Raw genomic sequence first — 25,475 nt, 5'->3', positions numbered from 1 at the left:
ATATGTGTAAGTATATGTATATAGCATCATAATAAGTCTAATTCATGGTCTACTTGTAGTGTACTTTTCAGGTTGCTAAAAAACTCCCATACAAAACATCTACATGATATGAAATACAAATAATTTTCCCACAAGGTTTTACCATTTTTTTAACTATTTACACACATCCTAATTTATTTTATAAAGTAACATCTTGGAGGAAATTTTGATGTCTTCAGGGTCCATGCCCTTACAAAATAGTAATGCCTTATCCTTCAATAAATCTTTCCAAGCTATTTCATTACAGAAATTATAAGTGTATATGATTAAAAACAAAAAATTCTACAAAGAATTCAAAGAAAAGAAAAAAGCCCCAAAGTTCATGCCATGGAAACAATCTGAAATAATATAATCCAAGAGAACACGCTTCTATAAGTCAATTTTTGCATAAATAAATAAAGAACAAGTCGAAAACTGAAGTAGTCATGTAGACAGTCTCCCTTCCAGGAGGTAGACCATCCTTCCTCACCTTGCTAAATGAGGGCTGAGCCAAGCCACCTATTTGAAGTAAAAGGAATTCTAAAATATAATGAATTTGTATATAAAGATGGAAATCTCACACTCTTTGTCATTAGTGATCAGGTTTACAATCACCAGTAGTCTGTTGTGTTAACAGGGTCCACCCTACAGATGACTCTTCCCTTAAGTTGAAACTCATCCAACTATTTCCCAAATGTTTCTCTTCCAAGTAGCATCCTGATACATGTTAGAATCCCACATATAAATTCTAGGAAAGTGGGAAAGAAACATTCAGTCTATAATTGAGGGCAGGAGAAGGGTATGTCATCTCTCTTCATTGAGTCCCTAAATCCATAATCGTCATAATTCCAGTTTGTCCATAAGTAAAACTACAGACAAGTTCCAAATGACAGATATCAGCAAAGGGCTTGACAGATTCCTCAAAATGACTAATGGACAAACACAGACTGACTGAAGAACATTTTAGATTTAGTAAGCCAATCATTTATCCCCAGCTGGTTGGTGAAAGTTGACTGTCTTCACATGATTGGAGGAAGCACACAGGGAGCCTGGGGACAGCTGTTTGGGTGGCTTTTGACATAAATGATGATAAATAATGACAAATATGGAAGTATCATAATACTATAATAATACTAATTCTTTATTAAAATATGACATTTACTAATTTTCTCACAATATTTGTTCTGTTATCAATTACTCAATCATATATTTACACTAATTTCCCTTAATTTATTTGAAGTAAGACTCCAATGAAAATTTAACACTGTGCTTTCTTCAAAAATCCTTTAGGTCTTTCTAGCTAGTAGATTACTGGCAGAGCATGGTGGCACTCTTAGCACTTGAAAGGCACATCTCTGTGACTTCCAAGCCAGCCAAGGCTACATAGTGACCCTGGTCAAGTTATTGCTGTGAACAATAATTTCATTAGGATGAAGAGCTCCTTCTTCTAAACTCTGTGGTATATCTTCCCTGTTTACATGGGGTCCCTAAAAACAAATGAGATGATCTGAGTATGAGGGAACAAGTGTGTGTAACGGTTATAGTAACAGACAGTGCTCACAATAGTTCAACTCACAGCACTCTTTGGTAATGATTGGTTGACCACAGTTAGGTATCCATGGAACTGAAGTAGGAGAGAACTGTGTTGGTTGTTTTTTGTCAATTTGACATAAACCTGACATATGGGAAGAGAAACTCTTAACTGAGAACATACCTCTATGAGATAGGCATGTAAGCAAATTTGTATGGTATTGTCTTGATTAATGATTGATGTGGGAGGATCCAGCTCATTACAGACAGTGATGACCCTTGGCAGGTGGTCTCGAGTCTATAATAAAGTAGGCTTAGAAAGCCATTGGTCACAAGCTAGTAGGCAGTAGTATTCCTCTATGACCTCCACTTCAGTTCCTGCCTTCTGGTTCCTGTCTTGAGTCCCTGTCCTGTGATAGAGTGTGACTTGAGAATACAGGCTGAAATAAATCATTCCCTCTGCAAATTGCTTTTGGTCATGGTGTTTTATCACAGCAAAAACCACTCTGACTAAGAGAGAGAGGTATGCCTTAGTCTTACTTCATCAGGACAAGGAAGAATTCCCAGGATTTAGTCAACTCAGTCTTACTTGAGTCTCTAAGGCCCCAGGTTTAAGTCAATGCTCAGTCATATCACACCTCACCTACCCCAGGGAACATCAGGCCCCGTGTCAATTATGGTATCCTATACACACACTAATTATCTGTCATCCAGACTGGCACAAAATCTTTTACAGTTATTCAGTTAGGTATCATGGAAACTTAATTAAGACTTTTAGAGATGGGTGAATATTTGGTACAAATGGCACTAATTTCTGGAGACCTAACTTGCCATTCTGCACCATCAGTCCAAGGAGGCATTTCCCAAGGAGAGATGATCGGCTGAGTTCTGTCTCCATTTCATGGTGTTTTTATGACTGCTATTTAGAAACCTTTGTTTCCTTACAGATAATATCTTGCTTCTTCCAGAACACTTTTAAGATTTTGTTTATTATTTTTGATTTTTAAAAATTTCTTTATCTATGTTTAGATGCAGATATATTGAGTTATATCCTGCATGAGGTTTCCTAGATTTTTTTTTAATTTAAAGGTTTATTATGTCAAACTACAATCTCTTTTCAATTATTTTTCAAAATAAATTTAAGAATTTACAGGTAAAATATGGATTTCATGTTTCTAGGTCTGTCTTACTAGAAAGAAAACTGTAAACACCTGAGAGATAAAAGATAGTCAATGTGATTTCTAGTCAGTTTGGAGGAGATTTTTGGACTGCCTCTAGATTCTGACAGTTTTCTCTATCATAGGAAGCTTTTTAATGAAACATCTTACTGTATTCAGTCTAGGAGCCAACATTTAATTTATTTAGTTTACATGATTTTTAAATAAACTTCGATTTTAGTTGTTTGCTTAGCCTTGAAAACATACATAGAAGGCTAAATAAAGCTTGTTTATGTAAATAAATTACATTTGTACTTAGCATCATTGCAAACATAGTTTTGAGTACATTAAATAATTACATTATTTATAAGGTGACTATTAGCTTACATGCCCAATTATCTTTAATAGTTTATAAGAAATCAGCAGGGTTTTTTTCTAAATAAGATTAGGATTTTATAGTTTTATCCATGTCAAATTGCTTTTAAAAATTACAATTGATCTAAAGAAGAGATACAGGAGTTGATTTTAAGTTACATATAAGCTTGCAGAAGCAAACTAAAGATATCTATGTACAGATTTCTAACTATTAATATTTTTGTTGCATTTACAAATATTATTTATTTATTTATTTATTTATTTATTTATTTATTTATTTATTTAATGTACATAGGTACTCTGTCTTCATGCACACAAGAAGAAGGCATCAGATCCCATTACAGATTGTTGTGAGCCACCATGTGGTTGCTGGGAATTGAACTCAGGACCTCAGGAAGAGCAGTCAGTGCTGTTAAACACTGAGTCATTTCTCCATCCCTTTGCTACAAAATTTAAGCTAAGATTTTTCTTTAGAATTTTACAGGTCCCCTCGCTCCTCCCACAATAGTCTTACAGACCCTGAGAGAAAGGAAGTTCACATTTCATCAAGAGTTTGAATATCCATGACCTTGAATGGGGAATTTTGTTTTTTTCTGAACAAGAACTGAAGTGGGAAAGAGGTCAAAGAGATCTGTAATACATTTACTATTCTAGTTTTATATAAATCATTTTTATTAAAAATTTAAAATACATGAGATATAGCAATAACAAGTTTACCATTGGCTGTAAGAAAATTTTTCTTAGGAAAATTTTTTCTATTGATGCATAAATTAACCCTCCCCTTATTCTTCCATTTCAACTTGTATACCATAGTTTTTTTCAGAAAACCTTCAGGTTTCACGCAATTCAGGCCAAACCAGCTGTGAGGGGTGACTGGATACTTAGGTGAAGTTAAATGACCTTGACTATCTTCTTCTTTCTGAAGGAATATTGACATTTAACAAGTCTGGCTCGTATTATTTTAGACTGGCATATCTGGAGTGATTACTGAGAGATTTGAAACAGAGGGTCCTATTTTATTTCATTTTTAGTTTTTACATGTGTGCACATGGAGGTAAGCAACCTGAAAAGCTTAGCATTTTCTTTTTCTTATAAAGTCAGTCAATTGAAGAATAATGTAAGTTTTTGTAACCTAGAGGCCATTTAGCAGAAAACTTTAAAAACACACAGGGATCTACAGGAATTCAGAAAATGTTAGCATCAGATTGTTTTTGTCTCCTTTAAAGATTTTTAAACTCTGTTTAATAAACTTCCAAATGTTAAGGTAGAAAAAAATTTATATTCTTGCTGTTTTAAAGCACATAGTATTTTTTCAGCAGGGGTAGTTTAAGGCACAATCTGTCCAGTAGAAGAAAGCAAAACAGAGCATCAGAAGGAGGACACTTTGAGCAGCTCTCAGCTCAGGGGGTGTACTGTAGAGAAGCTTGGAGTTCTGAAGGTAGAGGACATGCTGGTGATGCTTGTGGAGAAGAAATACCATGTAGCCACTGGCCCCTCCCATGGCACCCTGACACACTGCATCTCTCAGGACCATGAGAGGGAGAAAAATACATTTTGTTTTCTGACTTGGTAAGATAAAATAACAATAGTTCTCTCTATTCTTAACAAGTAATGTATTCAGGCTTATACTTTTGATGGAATGGATTAGGTTCATACTTATTAAAGCATTGAATATCCAAAAGAATGAGAAGAATGGAAGGATGTGCCATGCAGACTTTGGCCTGAGTCTGCTCCACCCAGATGCTCTGGGACTGATGATAATGGCCTGGACCACAGTGAGAAGACTGCTGGTGCAGAGGGAGAGGCCACAGGCCACTCTCTCCAGGTAAACAATGACCTTACAGCCTATGTCATCCAGGAAGTTTCTCAAACCAAAAGCTGCTATTGTCTTTGGCAATCCTTTTACAAGAAGGAGTATGATATTTGTAAAAGCCAAGTGGATGAGAATAAGGTGTATGGGTTTCTTCTGAGGGCCTCCCCACCAACTGAACATATAATTCACAGAAATAGACATGTTCCCCAGAGTGCCAACCAGAATCATGAAGAGGATAACCATTTTCTCAATAAACTTCAAAACCATTTTTTCTTTCTAGGTAGAAAATCGTGTATCCAGGATGCAAAGATCTTTTCCAGAAAGTAATAGTAATGCTTGACATGGACCTGAACAGCAAGCACATTCTGCATAACAGCATTTTCTGGTGTTCATGAGGCAGAGTTGAGCATGTGTCATGTTCCAGATTAGGTTCCTCAATCTCCCTCTTTGTTTGACAGATTCTGACATATTGTGTGTGCTCTCACAGGTGAGTTTGTTAACTGTTATTCAAATTGTAAAGTTTTAAAAGGGATATGTTTTCCCTTTACACTAACAAAATTGATTTTTTAAGCATGAATGTGTGTGTGTGTGTGTATCTGTGTGTATGTATGTGTGTATATGTATCTGTGTCTGTGTATGTCTATATCTGTGTCTGTCTGTATTTGAATTATCCATGTTAACTCTCAGCATAGCTGAATTGAACTCCAAGTTTCTCCAACCAAACTTTCTTCACTGTTTCTTACTCTGTTTTATCATATTTTCCATCCAGCTTCCAAAGTCTGAGGTTCCATCTCATTTGCATCTTGATCAGTTTAACCATTTCTACATTTCATCTGGCTACAAAGCTTTAGAACTCCAATTTCTACATCATAATATTTAAAATTTTTTATACTGACCATTTCTGTGATTTCACTCCATATAAATATTAACTAGTTGTTTTTTAAACATATTTCTCAGTGTCAAGACAAATTGAAAAACCATTGCAGATAGGGCCCTGCAATTAAAGTTAAATCATGAAAAATATGGCGAAAAATTTATATTATCCCTGGTTGCATCCAGAGTGGGTGTCTAGGCTAACCCCATGGTGCTTCCTAGGAGAGGGGATAGCATAGAGCTTCTGGCATCTGTGACTCCAGTGAATGACCTCAGGCCATCTAAGGGAGCAAGGAGCAGTTCTGGATCAGGGAGTGACTATGAGGTGAACAGGAGATTTGTACTAAGGACATGTCATACGCTTTCTGCCTTGAGATGAGTGAAGTTTTGAGTTATGAGTCCTCAGTGTCACCGGCAGGTAACACAGTAGCTTGGACTGTATTGCTGTGAACAGAGATTCCAACATCTAAGAGGTCATGCTGGCATTTGCCTCTGTGTGTCCTTTTGAACAGCAGTTGTGACACTTGGATCTCAGCCTGCTTTTCCTCTAACTTGTTTGTTTGCCAGGCAGGTTGCATTGTTCTACATCCATCCCAGGTAAATCCAGAGCTTAGACCTCCACAGGATGTTATTCTTCATGTTCGGGAGCTCCACTCTCATTTCTCAGGGATTTATGGTAAACTTTGGGCACCTTTTCTAAAATAACAGGAGTCCAGATACTTCAGTGGCTCCACGGATTTGTGTGTTCTGAGTACTTAGAGTGCCTCTGTTCTCTGCTCTCCTTCCTGCTAAGCTCACAGGATTATTTAAATATCTGGGTCCTGATGATCTCACAAGTGACCTACATGTTAACTTTCTTTACCGCTTCTGGTTCCGGGGGGACCTTCTCATTCTGGAAACGTTACTCATTGCCTTTCAACTGCTACTCTAACAAAGAAGTAAGCATTGCCCATTTCAGTGCTTCCTAGAAATCACAATACCATCCTAAATCTCTGAACATATTTAAATATGCCCCAGATATTAATACCATCACATCAGCATTCATTAACGTATTTAATATAAAAATTAAATGTTCAGTTGGTGATTGCAGTCTGTAAAACCCTTGCTATCAATTCTCTTCAGTTTCTGATAAAGAATAGTAATATTAATCTGTTGTTTAATGCTTGGTTTCCTGGGGATTCTTACTTTTCTAGACCTCTCTTCCCTTTTCCAAACTTCAAATCATATTTGAGAGCAGATTCTGATGTTCTAATACACAATTCCTTTTACTGAATTCGACTGTCAAAGGAGGGAGAGGCGACTCATCTTCCATGTTATCTTTGGAACTGCTATAGGGAATTAATGTAAAAGACAGGATGTACATCTGTTTAGGTAGATGGATGATTCTTGTTTAGGTCTAACCTTCAAGAGGCTGAGGTAGGTTACAACTATCCACCCTGGTTTTCTAAAAGAAAAACAAGGAAGCAAACAAAACAAAAAAGACTATACTTTTTGCTACTTAGTGTTGAGCCAACGTTAAGATGAGCTGTTTCAGGATATGCTAGTTCACAGCCTGGATCCTTAGAGCAGGAATTCTCAAGACTGTAATGATGATTGTAACTCTTAGTGGTTTACAGTTCTCCATTCCAGCTATGCATACAATGTGTATAGTTGAGATGAGTGTGCTTGATATCATGTGATGGACAGATTTTAAGGATGGATACAGAAGGAAAACTTTCACATTAGGAATTATAAAATTATTGTAAAAGAAAACATGTACCAATATTTGAAAACTGGAAATGCACATTCGTGAAAAGTACAATCTTTATAAATACTCGTGACACTGTTGGAGTCACAATGCCTGCAAACATGGTCCTAAACATTAATTTTAGTTTGTTTTTGTTTTGTCACTTTAATTATGAGACAGAGTCTCCCTAGATTAACCACTGAAAAACATTTATTGTCTCAGACTCTCCACCGCTGATGTTATGGGAGTGTTTCATTAGTGTCTCAAGTTTTTGATAGACAGCTGAAAATCGTCTCTTTCTTACTGATTCCCAAACAAACAAACAAACAAACAAACACAGATAGAGGTAACCTTAAGCAAAGACTCACCCAGGGCTCTGTCCTGACTCCAGCCTCAGAATGGATAGCGATCCCTCAGCATTTCTATCCCACTTATATGTAAGTGACATAGGACCCTCCTCCTTTGATCTTTCTGGTCCCAGGGACCAGACCTGTCAGAGTCAGGAGGAGAGTAGAGGACCCAGGGTTAACAGAGTCTCTCAACTCTTCCCTGGGTGAATCAGAGAGAGACTTCAGCTTTAATGCATCACTCCATGGCACAGCTGAGTGGATCTAAGGTGTTACCTCCATGTACTCACCTGGACCTCTGTAGTGCTTCAGACAAACTCTGGAGCAGCTCTGGGAAGGTCACACTTGCCAGGTCATATTTGTACTGTCTGGATCTGGGGGGCTCTTGGCTGCCGTCAGGTACTGCAGACTTTAGGTTTCATGTTGTCACACTGTCAGGGAGAAGGAAGGCCACTGTAGGGCCTCAGTCCCTGAAGTACAGCTTCCCTCTCTTCCACAGTTACAGCATGTTTTGCTCAGAAGTTATTTCCAGCTTAATTAGGGTTTAATTATTTTGAGTGGAAGGATGTGAGGTGAGAAAATGAACAACTAACCAAGTTCTGTGTACTGAGCTTCCCACATCTCCTGACTTCTTTTCACTGTGTTAAAGTTCCAAGCTGTGGCCTGACTGGGGACTGACTTCTGTCACACAGGCCTTGCTTTTCCTTCTCAGATCCCTTGTTAGACAGGAACAAAGTAAGTGATGCTCAGAGCCCTGGGATCCTGCTTCCTTATGAAGTCATGGATAAGGACAAGTTTAGGGTTCCTTGTGTCAGTCGGTATTGAAGGTCTTTGCTGTAACTGATTGTTTATTTCCAACATTGACCTTATTCTAAGAGCAATCGTTACTTATTATAAAACTTCAACAAAACTTCTAAAATTAATGTGTCATTTCATATATTTTTCAATCCAAGCCTTTACTGCCTTGGATGCAAACTAATATAAATAAATGTGGGAGCAGAGCCAAGGTTCTTGAAGAAAAAGCAGCACTGGCTTGTCTGAGGAGATAAGTTTGAGGTCACTTGTCTCCATCTGTGCCCTGTGTGATGGTGTCTCCATACATGTAAGTGCAGATGAAACAACATAGAAGCTAAAGAAGCTTCTTCTGTTTATGAAAGGGCAGCTGTTGAGGAAAGTAGGATTTCCACAACCTCTATTGGTTATGGAATCTATGTGCAGAGGAACTTAGTTGTACATTATATATGTAAAGGTAGATAGATCTTGAAAAATAAAATAATTATCTTTGGTCAAACAAGAAGTGCTTTCTCCTGCTTGCTTTGTTATTTTGTTTAGAATATTTCTAAATTCATCTTTATCTTTGAAATATAAAGAAAAATAAAACAACTTAAAGCTTATAGTGCTATAAATAAGTTGTTCAATAAAACAAAAGAAAATATGAAAAGGGGAACCCTTCATGCAGTATCCATTCTGGAGGAATTCTGCATGGAAATTTGTTCACCAGCAGACAGAACACATGCTGTGAGATTTATGGAGGAGAAACACCACATAGCCCATGGCACAGTCATAATTTCCTAAAACAAGAGCCATAAGAATGAGAAAAATTCACTTTATTAATCAGCTTTAGTTGTTTAATGTTTTGCCTGCATGTATGTTTATGCACCACATGTGCATATTGCCCATAAGGGCAGAATAGGAATTTGGATCTCCTGGAAGTGGAATAACAGATAGTAGTCAGCTCCTATATGGGTGCTGGGTAATAAACCTTCAGCTTCTGCATGAGCAGCAAGTGCTCTTAATCCAGTAATCATATCTTCAGCCTCTATTGTAGAAGTTTTTTGTTAGATAGTCTAGGGTTCTGGGTGTGTGTGTGTGTGTATATTACTTCTTCCATTATCATAACTTTATTTACATATACATATACACAAACAGATATATATCTCAAGCATGTATGTGTGTCCATCATGTGTGTTTTCTATGTCTGGTGTTTGTGACTTTCTGTTTTATGTCGTGTCCACCCTCGGCCAGCAAGGAAGATGCAACGCTCGAGCTCTTCTCCAAGCAGTTTATTCAGGACCCTTGAACAATCTTCTGACTGACAACCCCGGGGGAAGCATCTCCCAGGCTTAAGTACTCTAGGAATAGCCAACTCCCGTCTGCCACGTGGCAACAACAGATAGGTACACACACACACATACACACACACACACACACACACACACACACACGAAGACAAGCCAGATCACCAGCCACAGCCAAATAAGGACTTATTTACCCTAAGAGTCCTCGCCAACAGGTGGCAAGGACTTGTTTACTCCTAAGAGCACTCGCCAACAGGTGGCGGAAGGCGGAGACCGGCACCATCTTAAGGGCGCAGCACTATGCAGCTCTACACAGTCTTATATGTCTATGTGTGTGTTTATATGTGTGTTTGTGTGTATAGGGAGTAGGGATGGGGAAAGGGTGCTCATTGATGCCAGAATTAGACCATTGGAGTCCTTAGAACATAGGTTACAAGAGGTTTTGGGCTATCGGACATGTTGCTAAGAACCAATCTCAGGTTTTCCACAAGAGTAATGAGTATTCTTAACCACTTACCAACCTCACCAGAACTTTCTTTTTCTAATGTATTTTTTTGAGGGTTATTCTGTTCGGGGCAGTTAGCTTGTGCATGGTCAGGGGCGTGGGTCCTGTTGGGCTGAGTTCCCACCACACTGCACTGGATGCTGGGCTGAGGAGCTGCTCAGGGCTCTGCCTGGGTGTGGAGCGATCTCAGCCTGAAGTTCCCGTGTGGGCAGGGCCCCTGGTCTCTGTCCTGGGGCTCCCAGACACCACTGAAAGCACAGCAGAACAGAAATACAATGGGGGGTGGGGAGAAGGCCCCAACAGTGCCTGCAGAAAAGGGAATGTAGAAGAAGTCCTTGGCTGGAGATTAGGCTGCGGCTCACTAGTTAAAGGCTTTCCCCATGATTCCCCATGGCAGGGCCCCAAAGACACGAGGAAGTCCATTGGTTTTACAAGCTTTATTGTCATGGCAGATGGTAGATGAATCTGGCTCCTCCACCCCCTCCCCCAAACTCAGGGTAGACCTGAGTTAAATAGGGAGGGAGGAAGGAGGACAGTCTAGGAAGATATACTTAATTGGCTATGCCCTCTGGCCTTCAGATATCTCATTAATATGGAAATCTCTTGAGGCTGAGGCCTGTAGTCATGGCCTCTACCTGTGCTGAGAGACGCAAACCTCTCTTTAGGTGGGGCTGTAGGGGCTGTATTGTCCTATGTGACTGAAAAGCCTGGGTTAAAGGAGGTCTTAGACCGAGTGTCAGGAGCCCGGAGCCTGGGGGGCATGGATGAACACCTACTGTTGTCTCATTAGGGTCCAGGGTTCAAGGCCTGTGCTCGGCCAGGAACCAAGCTATCCTTTCAAGGTCCCACAATTCTAGAGTGTCTTTTTCTCCCTTGATGACCACTGTTTAAAAATTTTTTCTCAGTCCAGAATATTTTTGGGTTTCATACCAGTCAAATTAATGTATTTATGATGTTTTTATATCAATAGTGTTGAGAAACATGACCCTAATCAATGAGCAAAGTAAACCTCCTTTCTTTACAGTTAGCCTGTATCAGATGTTTAATTATAGTAAGAGAAATAGATTAATAGACAGTATGATCACAGGCTTATTATCACATTTCTTGACCTTTGATGGCTACTCTGTATTTTTGTTGATGAAGAAATTAACAATTGCTTGAGTAGGTGATTATAAGGATGTTAAAAAATATATAGATTGCTGAGAACCCAGTTAGAAAAAATGAATACTCCAGGAAGGTAGACTGTATTTGGTATTTATTCAGTTCTGCATTATGAGCCTCTGAAAAACTTCCTGTCACAAGGAAGTTGCTAGTAACTATTTGTGGAATGAGTAAATGGTTGATAGAGAGATAAAGTCTTGACCTCAGAAGGAGAGGTTTCTTGACAGTTACATTCCTTCATCTGCGACACTTCTGCCTACAGAGGACCATCTATAAATCTCTAGGATTACTTAGTATTTAGACTGTACATCAGCCCCAGAAGTTTCATTTGCTAGCCAGGTGTACTTTTAAAAAGATCAAAATTTTCCCATCCCAGGGAGATGCATACATTCCCACAAGCTTTGGCCATTTGGCTCTGGCTTTATATTCAAGAGGAGAAGGAGACTACTGTGACAATTGATGCTGGTTAGCTGGAGCCAAGAAATTAGCTGTGATTAAAAAGAGACCAGCATCACTGAGGTGAAATCTCCTGGGAAGTGTTTTCTGAGGGCACAAATAAGAGATAGCCAAGATTGTACCTCCTGCAGCAGCTGTACTTGGTAATGTGTAAGAATCACCCAGGAGGTACAAGTTTTGAAGGCGGCATGGAAAATAGCCGAGGCTTGGCACTGTGAGAGGCCATGGAAGGCCACTGGTGAAAAGTGCAGTTCTAGCTGCAGTTGATGGCCCCAAAATGAAGGAGTCATGCAAAGGAGTTGAGGCTTGGCACCATAAAGAGGATCTATGAGAGGCTATTAGTGAAGCCTAGTTGCATCAGAAGATCCCAGTGCATTGGAGTTGCCGGAACTGTTGGATGATCACCAAGAACAGCAGTGGCAGTAGAGTGGATCAGCCTGAGCTTAGAGTTTTACAGAAGGCAGAGAAGTGATGCCAGCCATTTAGAGGAACCCAGAAAATCATATATGGATAGCAGACATTGAAACAAGAATAACATCAAAGTTGCCTTGGAGACTCCAAGATGTTCTTTGAGATGCCAGAGCCATGAGATATCTGCTGAGGAAAGCTGCTAACAGGGAGTGGAACCAGAAAAAAGTTTGTTGCAGTCAACAAAGATGAAAAAGGAGTTGTAGATCTGAAAACTGCTTTGACATTAGACATGGAAATACAGAGTTTGGAGTTTGCCCAGATGGTTGCCTGTTTTGATGCAGGGATTACAATTCAGTGATTGGATGGATCTCAGGAGAGACTTTGGACTTTTAATATTATTGAGACTGCTATAGACTATGGGCACTTTGGAAGTTGAACTAAATGTTTTTTTTTTTACATTTTTATTATGCTATGTTTAGGTATGGCCTTCATAGACTCATGTGTTTGAACAAGCCTTTAGGGGTCAGGGAGTGGAATGTGATGATTTGTATATGTTTCACCCAGGGAGTGACACTCTTAGGAGGTGTGGCCTTGTTAGAATAGGTGTGTCACTGTGGATATGGACTTAAGTCCCTTACCCTAGCTGTCTGGAAGTCAGTCTTCCACTAACAGCCTTCAAATGAAGACAGAACTCTCAGCTCTGCCTGCACACCTGCCTGGATGCTGCCATGTTCCTGCTTTGAGGATAATGTACTGAACCTCTGAACCTATAAGCCAGCCATAATTAACTGTTGTCATTTATAAGTCTTGCCTTGGTCTTGGTGTCTGTTCACAGCAGTAAAACACTAACTAAGATTCCACCTATTTTTTTTCATGCTCTGTCTTTGGAAAAAAATGCAATAGTAATTTCTGACAGAAGCTTTACCTTCAGCATTTCCCAGGTACAAACAAAGGGATAAATCACATGACAGAGATGATGGAATAGGAAGATGGTAAAAATCTACTTTCATCTCCATAGAAACCCTCAATAGGTCTTAAGATTGTGCAGTACCAGAGTGCTTTAGAAAAGAAAATCTACTACCATAATATTTAATATTTAATAGCAATAAATAGAATATTAAGGCAAATGACAGTTTGGTAAGGAATGCTGTAATCCCAGCATTTGGAGTGCAAAGTTACGTCAAGACCAGCTTGTGTCGCATACAGACTGCCAGTTCAACCTATGCTGCACAGCAAATATTATGTTGCCACATCTAAAATTCACTATGGAAAATCAATTTATAATGCATATACCTTTAGCTCATAGAGATTAGATGTAGAATATATATATATGTACTTCTTAGTAGGCATGCAAGACATTAGGAACACGAACATCTCTGCTGATCAGAACATAGGGGCTGAAACTAGCATAACCAAGTTCTAAAAATGTTTTAATATTTAGTGAACTAGAATCATGTGTCACAGAAAATCCTGTGTAGAATGAGAGAATAAAATCTACCCAATAGAAGAACAGAAAACAGGTCATAAGAATGAGAACACTCCATGTAGCTCTGATTTCAGGAGGGGAGTTGTTTGCATATCTGGAGCTGTAAAGGTAGAGGACACGCTTGTGGTGCTTATACAGATGGAGAGCCATGGACCCACTGCTCCAGCCCATGAGACTCTGAAAGATGACATCACGAAGAGTCATGAGAGAGAGGAAAAGCCACTTGATGATGTGTCTTGATTGGAGCATATAGCAGTGACCAATGAATGTTGAAGCTACAGACCTGTTCAAGGCACTGCCTGCTTTGATGTAGGAGAGCAAGTTGGAACTTACGAGAATATTAACAATCCAAAAGACAAGGAGAAAGGGAAGAACTTGGCATGCTGTTTGTGGTTTGAGCTTTGTCCAAAGCGTGGTGCTGGAACTGATAGTGATAGCCTGGACCACACTAAGGAGACAGGTGGTGCAGATGGAAAGGCCCCGTGCCATCCTTGCCAAATAAACTACAACTTTACAGCCAATATCTCCTAGGAAGTTTCTGAAATAGAACACTGTGGCTATATCTCTGATCCCTGTTGTACAAATAATGATCATATTGGAAAATGCCAAATGGATGAGAATAAGGTCAAGAGGCTTTTTCTCAGTCCTCAAGGTAGGCATGTATAGATTTTTCAAAAATATTAGGGTATTTCCCAGAATTCCAGGTCCAATAAGAGAAAGAAAGATTATTGTGTGGATAATATTATTCCAATTCATCTTCTGACTTTATGTATAACACTAGGATAAATCTCAGACATGTAAGATGTTCTGTTTATTCTGATGAAAATAATGGTGTCAGTGATGTAAATGCATGTGCTTCTTTCCTTGAGGATGCCAGATCACAGTCTTTGTTTTTCTGGTTGGTTTGTTTTCCATCTCCATGGAAGTGATGATGGCTACAATCAGGGCATAAGCCTGATAGTTTCCTGTCTTTCACAATGATCCTTCATCTCTCAAGTTCACATAACCATGCTATTCCCAGACAAAGGCTAAATTCATAGCATCAGTTTGGCATTTTCAAACCAACACAGTCCTGAACATTGGCCTGGTGGGTTCCTTCCTCTTCCTTCATCATACCCAGTGTGAGCTCAGGCTACTGGATTATGCTGGACTTCATCCTAATCTTCTTAACTGCCCCATATGTAACCATCACTTAAATGTTGTTGAACTAAAAAAAAGCTTGCAGCTCCTCAGAAAGCTGCCCTTGGTCAAGTGGATCAAATTCTCAGGTAAGATGATATGGTATCTCTTCTTCCCAGGCCCCTTGACCATAAATTATACACAGGTTAATGACTTAGTCAAGGTATGAAAATCTAAATTAATGGCCTCAAAAGTGGGACTAACTGTGGTAAAAATTGTGTTCCCAATATTCATGAGTGGAGTTATAGTGAAAGTGATTTCCTTTTGATTTCTATTAATCCTGTTTTTACCCTTTCTTCTGGGATCATTTCCCCCAACAAAACTCCAGCAAAACTGTTCTTGTAGAGTCTTAAAGGCTTATCTTCCTGATTGTCTTAAGATGGTTTAGTCTAGTGATGGTTTTAGTCAGAAATCCCTCAGCCTGACAGACCTCCCCAATATCTCACCCTAGAGTGTAATCACTTTATGAATGGTATGGTAGTTTCTCTTTCTCTCTTTCTTTCCTTCCTTCTTTCTTTCTTTCTTTCTTTCTTTCTTTCTTTCTTTCTTTCTTTCTTTCCCTCCCTCCCTCCCTCCCTCCCTCCCTCCCTCCCTCCCTTTCTCCCCCTTTTCTTTCTTTCTTTCTTTCTTTCTTTCTTTCTTTCTTTCTTTCTTTCTTTCTTTCAACATTGTTTATTACAGTAAAAAACGAGCCTTTGAAGCTGAAACTTATTCCGTTTGTATCACCCCTCACAAAACACACAGAACTTCACACAACCTTACTTTCTATTTGTCCTCCACAATTTGACATCTTATCCACATCAAAATCAGTTTTGAATTACTTTGTAGCTCTCCCAAAGACAAGTTGATATTGGTGCTTACATTTTCACAGGAATATGTGCTATATTATCCAGGGCTAATACTTGTTCATCCCCCATGCCTTATAGCACCTGCTTAGAACTTTATCACTTAAGTTTTACTTGCCCTCAGGAGGCTATGTTGCCTATGTATCTTCTCCCTTCCTTTACTGGGCAGTGAACAGGCCTCAGAGACACTGGTTTGTATGTTTTATGTAAGTATTAGCATAGTGCCTGTTTAAAAGATTATAGGTTGGTCAAAGAAACTTGGTTTAAAACTGCATTTTAATCACAGATATGGATTGACAAAGCAATTTGCAGACACATTTGAGTTGGGCTCTTTCCTGATGATTAATAAAGCTCAGCATCCTGTAGAAGACAATTCTCTTTGCATGGCATAGTTGGTATTTAACACTTCCTCCCTTTTGTAATGTTGTTAGCTTTCAAAAATTTTACTAAAAAGCATGGGCTATCTTTGAAGTAACTTAACCAACAATGCTTCATTTTCTATCTCTCTGTATTTATCTGCTAATAATTTGATACATTCTAGCTGTACCTATGTGATCTCTGACATGCCAATAGCAAGATTTAAAATGAGACACACACACACACACACACACACATGCACACATGTCTATTCCAGGACAAATGGAAAGAAATATTTATATACATATATGTATATAAACATATATAATTATATATTTATGAATATCTATGCATAGATATGTATATGTACATATATATGTATATATAAAAGTTTTCTTCACCCTCACTCCTCTAATAGGTAAGAAATAACAAGAACAATTGGTATGAAAATTATCAAGTCAACATATTCTTTCAGAAGTTAGTCATGGACATTAGGAGGAGAATACAAGGTCCAGATACAAGAGAGAGAAATCAGTAAACTAGAGAATTGTAAAATTGACAAGCTCAAGTTTTGCAACCAGTTATTCTGTCTGTTAAATGCTGTCTTTCCTAATTGCTGTATACTGGGCTTTGAACATCTTACTTGGCCCTCTTAAGACTCACTAATGTAGGGAAGGTACTTTGTACCATGCAGATGTATTGTGAGGAGTCAGTGGATCAGAGGCACATAGTGCTTAGGACAGTGTCTGCCCAGTGTTAACATGCTCTAATAGCCATTGTTCTAGGATTTTGTGTCATGTCAGTTTCTCGAATAATTATCTGTAACTGCACACTGTGTTATGTTCTAAACCAGGAGAGAGAAAATTCAGAAACAATAAAACCATAGCAAAGAAGGGCAAAGTCCCCTATTCGTCTGAAGAGAGCTGAAGGACACCAGATATAAGATACTGTTGAGTAGAACCTCTCACTCCTGTGAGGACAAACACACAAACTGGAGAAACTGCAGAGAGGAAAAGCTTCCCTACACTCAAGCTGAAATTTCAACCCATGTATCTGTACCTGCCTGAGCTGTAATGAGCATCTGTGGCTCAGTGCACCACACGCAGCTACACTCAGCTCCCTCATGAACATGGAAACAATTCTGGATGGCAGGTGAGACTGATTTCTTCCTGGATCTTGTCACGTTAGAGGACCCCAGATCCTCTTTACCAGCACTCCTTTTGACCATCCCTACCTCACAGCATCTCTGTCAATGTGAAAGGCAGCTTCAGTCCACTGTGACATGACCAGGATACTCACCTTCAGAGTCTATGCAGGGCTCAAGTTGGGTATGTCCTTACAGCATAGCCAGGCCCTATTTATAATCCGTGAACCCTGGACTCAAAAGAACTTTCACTGTTGACAGGATGTCACCAGCAGAAGTTTGGCTTCTCCAGGGAACAGACTACATCTGTATATCCCCATCCTAGATGTCAGGTCTGTGCTCTCCCTGGTGCCCTGTCCTTTGCTGAGCCAGAAACTTTCTGCTTCTAACTGCAGCACCTGAGTTTCCTGGTTCCTGGGACTTTTCCCTCTGAGGAAATGAACTGGGGGAATCTTCTCTGAAGCTAAAACATTGGCTTTCTGAAAACTTCAAAGTTCAATGACATTATTGCTGGAGAGATGGCTCAGTGGTCATGAGTAATTGTTGCTCCTGCAGAGGATCCATGTTTGATGAATCATGTGCTTCAAATATGGTGGCTCAAAAACATACGTGTTCAATTACAGGGCATCCAATTCCTTCATATCATCTCCATGAGCATCAAGCACACATGGTACACATACATATATGCAGAAAAAACACACATAAGTTGATTTCATATAATAAAAATAAATGTCTAACAACAAACAAACAAACAAACAAACATAGAGAGCCCAGGGACATGTAGAGTAAAAGATACTCAAAGGCCAAAGTTAGTGGCTGGTCTTACTAGGTGTGGTGTCCAGGTCAGAGCAGCAATGGGAATTTTTAGGGGTTGTGTCTGCTTCTTGTTGGGGTTGTGTCTGTTTCTTGTTCTCAGTGTGAACTTTATGTAGAGGGGGTCAATACATCTCCTGCTTGAGTTCTTCATTTCTCCTTTTGTTTGTAGCTAGCACTTTTTGATGTTCGCTGTCAAATGTTTCTCTCTCTTGACCAGATTGTCAAGTTGTTGCCCAGATCAGTTAGAGTAGCCATACTTGTAATTCACTCTATGGACCACACATCAGTTCTGGGTCTCTAACACCAGCTTTGGAAAAGGGGTCTTCAGTTCTCACTTGCTGTTAGACAGCAGAGGAGACTCAAGGGGAAAGCACTGGATTCAGTCTTTTTTTTTCAATATTTCCTCACAGCTTTTTAGTTGACTCATTTCCCCCCATTTCTAATATTTCTATTTGTTTCATTTTTTCTTCAACGTCTTAATGTTTTCTTGTTGAATGTTTAATCTCCCCTGTTAACTTTCTGGTCTACATTCTGAATTGATCTTTCCTTCATTCTGCTTCCTGAATCTTCTTTGAGGTCACTGATCATTTGAAAAACACATTTTTTTTTGTTCTGCATTTCAAATATCACATTATTTTCATGTATAGTATATGTATGACACTATGGATATTCTCAGGGTGGATTGAGATAATGACTATTGTGGTTTAAAATCCAATCCACATGAGATGAAGCAATCCAATAAAACAATCATAAGGTGACCCATCGGAGACAAGAAAGTTACCACAATCAGGTTGCTGCAATGATGCAGTCAGCATCATAAAGCAGGACACAACAGAAGCTGGAGAAGAGTAAGTTCTCTAAGAAACATTGATAACGTTTCTGGATTGCGGGGCGCCGCCTCGCCGAAAAGGAGAACGCCACGCTTCAGGATTCTTCTGGCAGCATTTTTATTACAGCTCTTTTAGTGTTACAGCTCTCTTAGATGGTAGTGTGGCGAGGGACCCCAAGCCCCAAAAGCTAGTGGCTTATATAGCGCTTTAGGAGATGTGCTGCACACTCATTGGCTCTTATGATGTCGCCAAATTAGCATACTGATTTTCGCGCCTTGCGCAGGCGCACATTCAAGCAAGGCTCGCAAGAAGAACCAGGAAGCAGGAAACCGGCGCCATCTTCCGATGGCGGACGCGGCTCCTAACATCTGCCCCTTTTTTATTAAATTGCTGCAACAATTTTCCAACTGTTATTTCGCTGATCAAGCCCACTGTTCTAGCAGTAAGGCGTTCAAGGCAGTTAAACAGTTGTGAGACCCTCCACACTTATCTCCCGTGCAATGGGAACCCGAGCCCTGGGAAGTGTGGAGGACTACCACTCAGGATTCCTGGTGCAATGGGAACACGAGCCCTCAGGGTATCCCATTGAATGATAGTGTCTCATTGTTTAAGCATATTCAACCAAGCTTGAGGGGATGTTCCCTGCTCTAAGGCAAGCAGTGCTTGAGTGATAAGTACTTTATCTCTACGATGTTGTTTTTTAAATTTGCAGAGCAACCAGAGTGTGATCAGCACTCCCCCAAAGATCATACAGCCAAACATTCCTACCCCCACCCACTCCTTAAAAACGGAGAAAGCGGACGTGAGCCAGGAAGTGAAGTCTTCAACATCAATCGGGTTTATTCTGGTCCCATTCAAAACAGCAATCGTGAGCAGGAGTTCTTCTTGTAGCTCCTCAGCCTGTTGTGACCAATTTCCTTGTAAAAAATTAGATAATTTAGTACTTTCTGTAAAAGTCTCATTGTTATATTTCAAGGGTGTGATACACATGTGTTTAGTATGACTACACAGCTTACTTGAAGAATATCAGCAATTTCTTCCATTTTGCTTTGTAATAGATCTATTCGCTGATTAGCAAGCAGTATCCCAGAAATCAAATGGCTATTCATTTTATGCTGTTTTACCATAGCATCTGCCGAGGCATTCACTATATTATTTATTGTTTCTGCTGCTTGAACTTGATTGGCTAGGGCAATACCCGCAGTCACCGCTGCAGCAGCCGACATTGCAACGGCCGTCACAATGGCTGCCGTGATGCCAAAATCTCTCTTTTCTCTAATTAAAGAGATTATTGGAAATTTATCGGGATCGGCATCCACCGGTATAGGGACAAAGGTTGGAACCCGCACCAGCAGTGCTAAAGATGCGGACCCATTCCAGCATTCTGTCAAATGGCAGGTGACATTCGCACAATCTAATATGCTGCTTTTATTTTTAAATTCTGCTAAAATAAAAAAGAAGGGAGCCGAAACACAAACTGCTGCCCTTTTGGCTGAATAATTTGCCAACAAGTTATTATATTTAATATCATTCAATGTCACTGGTGTAGTATCAGTTCTGGTTGCTGATACATTCCAAATGTCATGTTGTGACTCACCTAGAGTTGCAAAGGCTGATAAACTGGTAGCAGCCCCCGCTAAATTTGTCAACACCCATTGATAAAATGGCCATTCGTTTACCTTCCCTGTTTTATTTCCTGTCATAGCCATCCTTTTTAGAGGTGGCGATAAGGTGAAGCCTCGAGATACTTCTACCTTAGGCATCCTTTTAGATTGGCAGTGCGTAAACACTGGTGGAAATGACTGATCTGGAGGGCACCATGGCCACACTCTGACATTAGTGGCATTATTGGTTTGCCAATATGATCGTTCAAGTATGGTTACCTTACTTTTTAGCAATAATGTAGTGATATTCACAGGGGACTGTTTTTTATTAGATGTATCTCCACTGGCCTCAGATTGTCCTGCCACTATGTTATTGAGTACCTCAAGCAGGACACCAGTGCCTATTTGGGAATCTCCAAGTGGATCAATCCAGTGTCCCAATGTAGCATTGCGAAGTACAATGCATGGGGTCTCTGCCCTGTTTGTTATGGTGAAACACAAGGTATCATTTAATCTAAATTTTGATGCATTATACTTGACAATCTCTTTGTTTAAAGGTATGGCACATGGTGCCTCCCGCTGACAGCTCAATGATGTAAACATTGGCAGTACTTTAGAGTGGGAATGTACTGGGATGGGAACTGGCCATGATCTTACCACAGCCCACAATGGTATACTTATCACTCTCTCAAGCAGGCAGATCATCAGCAGGATCTTTAGCATTTTCTTCAGGGGTTGGTGAGTCCTCTTTCACAGTTCTGGTCAGTCTGCTTGGTATCCAGATTGGATTTTCTTGATCCTGTGGGAAAACACAGATAGCTCCCCGGGATCTCACTAAAACTGGATCCGGGCCCTTCCATTGGTTAGTTAAGATATCTTTCCATTTAACATATTCTTTTTGAGGACTTGGAGCCACATGTCTGTCAGCAGCAGATTGTCCATCAGAATCCAGATTTAAAAAATTTAAGGTAAATAGGGCTAGGGAGATAGATGTCTTAGGTCCCATGTTGGGGCCTATTCCTCCCTTTTGTTTTTGTAAATAAGTTTTCAATGTGCCATTGGCACGTTCCACAATCCCTTGTGCCTGAGGATTATATGGCAAGCCAGTTATATGACGGACACCAAGCCTCAGACAAAACTGTTGAAAAGTTTTAGATTTATAAGCTGGTGCATTATCAGTCTTCAGCTGAAGGGGCTTGCCCCAAGCAGCCCAGGCTTCAAGACAATGAGTAATAACATGTGACACTTTTTCTCCCGCAAGGGGGGTGGCATGAATGATGCCAGAGCATGTATCCACAGATACATGAATAAATTTTTGTTTTCCAAAGGCATTGCAATGTGTAACATCCATTTGCCAGATATGAAGAGGTTGCAGACCTCTGGGATTGACCCCTATAGATGGAGAGGGTCTGAATTCTGCACAGGAGGTACATTTCAGAACAATATCTCGCGCTTCTGCACGAGTTAAATGAAACTTTAATCTTAGGGTATTAGCTGGTACATGATAGAGTTTATGGAATTCAACTGCACCTTCTAATGGCGAGCTTACCCAATATAGGTTTTTAGTGGCTTTATCAGCAATAGCATTAGCCTGAGACATAGGCCCAGGAAGCAATGAATGTGCTCTCATGTGTTGAATAAAAAATGGGTGACACCTATTGCGAATATGGTGTTGAATATCTTTAAATATCTCAGCAACCATGCTTTTAGGGTGGATAAAATCAGCCACTTCTAATTGTTTAACAGCTCCTACAACATAATGCGAATCTGAAATTATGTTTATAGGCTCTGAAAATCTTTGCAACACTATCGCTACAATAGCACATTCTACTAATTGGGGAGATGTATAATCAAACTGAATTCGAGTAGGGACATTATTAACCACATAACAACCAATGCCTGTCTTAGAACCATCGGTATAAATATCCAATGCTTGATGAATAGGATGTGTCTTAGTAACTTTGGGAAATATAAATGAGTTAGAAAGAGTAAATTGTAACAAGGGATGTTTAGGATAATGATTATCAATATTTGCAGGGAATGAGCATTTTAAAATTGCCCAAGCATCTTGAGATGCACATAAAACTTGAATTTGATACATAGTATAAGGACATACAATTGTATTAGGATATTGTCCAAAATGCATCACGGACAGTTGAAGTCCCTTTAAAGCCAATTCTGCAACTAAGGTAGGATAATGGCCTAAAGTCTTTCCAGGAGAGCTATGTGGGTGAATCCATAGCAAGGGTCCCTCTTGCCACAGTACTGCAGTTGGTTGTTGAGGAGAGGGAAGAATACATAACTGGAAAGATAATTCGGGGTTAAGTCTATCTAGTTGAGCATGTTGTATGGCCATCTCTATTTTATCCAATACTTTAGACGATTCAGGGGTCAAAGTTCTCAATGAAGTAATGTTAGAATCTCCCTCAAGTATTTTAAATAAGGGTTGAAGTTCAGTTGTAGTTAATTTCAAATAGGGACGAATCCAATTGATATCCCCTAGTAACTTTTGGAAATCATTTAACGTTTTTAATTTATCTCTTCTAATAGTAACCTTCTGTGGTTTAATATACTCAGGAGTAATTATCGCTCCCAAGAAATTTCCTATCTCTCCTTCCTGAACCTTTTCAGGCGCTATAGATAGTCCTTTCTGTTTTAAGGTAGAAACTAACAGAGAGAACGCTTGGTGTAAAACTTCTTTGTTATTAGTACACAAGAGTATATCATCCATAAAATGACAAATTCTAACCTTAGGAAACTGTTTTCTAACTGGTTCAATAGCAGAAGAGACATATATTTGACACATAGTGGGACTATTGGCCATGCCTTGTGGCAGGACCCTCCATTGATATCGGTGGTCTGGTTCCTCATGATTAATACTTGGGAGAGTGAAAGCAAATCTAATTTTGTCCTTAGGATGTAAAGGTATAGAGAAAAAACAATCTTTAATATCTAATATTATAATCTCCCAATGTCTAGGCAAGGCTGTCAGCAGTGGCAGACCCTTTTGAATTGATCCTAATAATTGCATCTGATTATTAATAGCTCTAAGATCATGTAATAACCTCCATTTACCTGATTTTTTCTTAATCACAAATATAGGTGTATTCCATGGTGACTGAGAACTCTCCAGATGTCCTAGTTTTAGTTGCTCTTTAACTAGAGCTTTTGCAGCTGCTAGTTTTTCAGAGGTTAACGGCCATTGAGGAACCCATACAGGTTCCTCTGACAACCAAGGTATAGGCAATGCATCCTCAATGGCCCCTAGGAAAAACCCAGCCCTTTCCTGTCTTGTTTTTCTGTAATAGAAACAGGGCTGGTCCTGCCTTGTAAGGCCTTCCCCAATCCTTTTCCAGGGACACACCCCATTCCTTTCATCATTTTTTGACTCTGTGTAGAATAATCATTAGTGAGCCTAAATTCCAATTGTTTAAGGATATCTCTTCCCCATAAATTAACTGGAAGTGGCAAGACATAAGGAACAACTGTCCCTCGTCTGCCTTCGGAATCCTCCCAATGCAATACTCTTGCACTGACATCAGGAGCAGACTCATATCCAAGACCTTGTAAGGTTTGTGAAGAGCTATTAACAGGCCAGTTTTTTGGCCACCAATTGGTAGAGATAATGGTAGTATCTGCTCCTGTGTCTAGGAGGCCTGTGAAAAGCCTTCCTTGAATTTTCAACTCTAAGGTGGGGCGTTTATCTAAATCTAATGAAATAAATACATTCTGTCTTCCAGAGGAGCCAAATCCCTTCATGCCCCTAGTTAAACCTTTACTAGGAAAGAATGAATGTAAACTAGGGAGGACCAATAGCTGTGCAATTCTATCACCCAGGAGCTATAGAGCTAATTCCCCTTGGTGATGAGCACATGATTTTTATTTGTCCCTCATAATCTTGATCTATGACTCCGGGGTGAACAGTTAATCCTCTCAGAGTCGTAGACGATCTTCCTAGCACTAGTCCTACTGTATTCTCAGGTAAGGGTCCTGAAAAATCAGAAGGTATAGGCTGACACCCCATGGTAGGTGTTAGTACTGCTCTGGCGGTAGCACAGAGATCCAGTCCTGCCGAGCCTGACGTGGCTCTCCTGATTGTCTTATCCTTTGATGTTGTTGAGGGTTGTTCTGTAGGTTCTCTATCGCCCCATACATTTGTGGGCCCTCAGGGCGTGGGCCCCGTTGCCCGTTTTTTGGCAGAGGGGAAATTACACGTCCTCTGTCGTCTTTAACTGATCTACACTCATTTGCCCAATGTTTTCCTTTATTACACCTAGGACACATTCCAGGCACCTTTGGACGATTGTTATTAGTAGTGCCAGGTGCTCTACATTGTCTTTGTATGTGTCCCAGCTTTCCACACCTGAAACATTTAACATTAGAGGTCCTCTGAGCCGCTAAAACAGCAGCTGCCAATCCAGCATTAGATAGAGGTCCTCCTATTTCTCTACAAGCCTTCATCCATGCATTTAGTCCTTTTCCTTTCCAAGGTGTAATAGCATTTCTGCATTCTCTAGTACACTGTTCAAAAATTAGTTGTTCTATGAGAGGCATGGCCGTCTCAGGATCTTCAAAAATCCTTCCTGCCGCCTCCATCATCCTAGCCACATAGTCTGAGAATGGCTCAGTGTTCCCTTGGATAATTTTTGTCAAGTTTCCTGAAACCTGTCCTTTGTTAGGTAGGCTTTTCCATGCTTTTACAGCTGCCTTATTAATTTGCTCATATACTTCTACAGGGTAGGCCGTTTGATTGATAGCCCATTG

At 39.8% G+C, this 25,475-nt stretch overlaps 2 protein-coding genes across 2 annotated transcripts; both read right to left on the bottom strand.

Moving 5' to 3' along the window:
* Window positions 1–2,715: 2,715 nt before the first annotated feature.
* On the bottom strand, window positions 2,716–5,160 carry LOC114628367 (vomeronasal type-1 receptor 4-like). Its single transcript, XM_028776343.1, has 2 exons — window positions 4,416–5,160; window positions 2,716–2,759 (listed from the first exon to the last, which is right to left on the bottom strand). The coding sequence occupies exons 1-2, from the start codon at window positions 5,158–5,160 to the stop codon at window positions 2,716–2,718; spliced, it is 789 nt and encodes a 262-aa protein (XP_028632176.1).
* An 8,629-nt stretch (window positions 5,161–13,789) lies between these two features.
* LOC114628323 (putative vomeronasal receptor-like protein 4) lies at window positions 13,790–16,543 on the bottom strand. The gene is made up of 2 exons (XM_028776290.1): window positions 16,535–16,543; window positions 13,790–14,695 (listed from the first exon to the last, which is right to left on the bottom strand). The coding sequence occupies exon 2, from the start codon at window positions 14,690–14,692 to the stop codon at window positions 13,790–13,792; it is 903 nt and encodes a 300-aa protein (XP_028632123.1). The 5' UTR covers window positions 14,693–14,695; window positions 16,535–16,543.
* Between the last annotated feature and the right edge of the window lie 8,932 nt (window positions 16,544–25,475).

This window comes from Grammomys surdaster, unplaced genomic scaffold (genome assembly GCF_004785775.1).
Source record: "Grammomys surdaster isolate TR1022 unplaced genomic scaffold, NIH_TR_1.0 267, whole genome shotgun sequence".
Taxonomy (NCBI): Eukaryota; Metazoa; Chordata; class Mammalia; order Rodentia; family Muridae; genus Grammomys; species Grammomys surdaster.
This window is presented reverse-complemented; position numbering and strand designations above follow the sequence as displayed.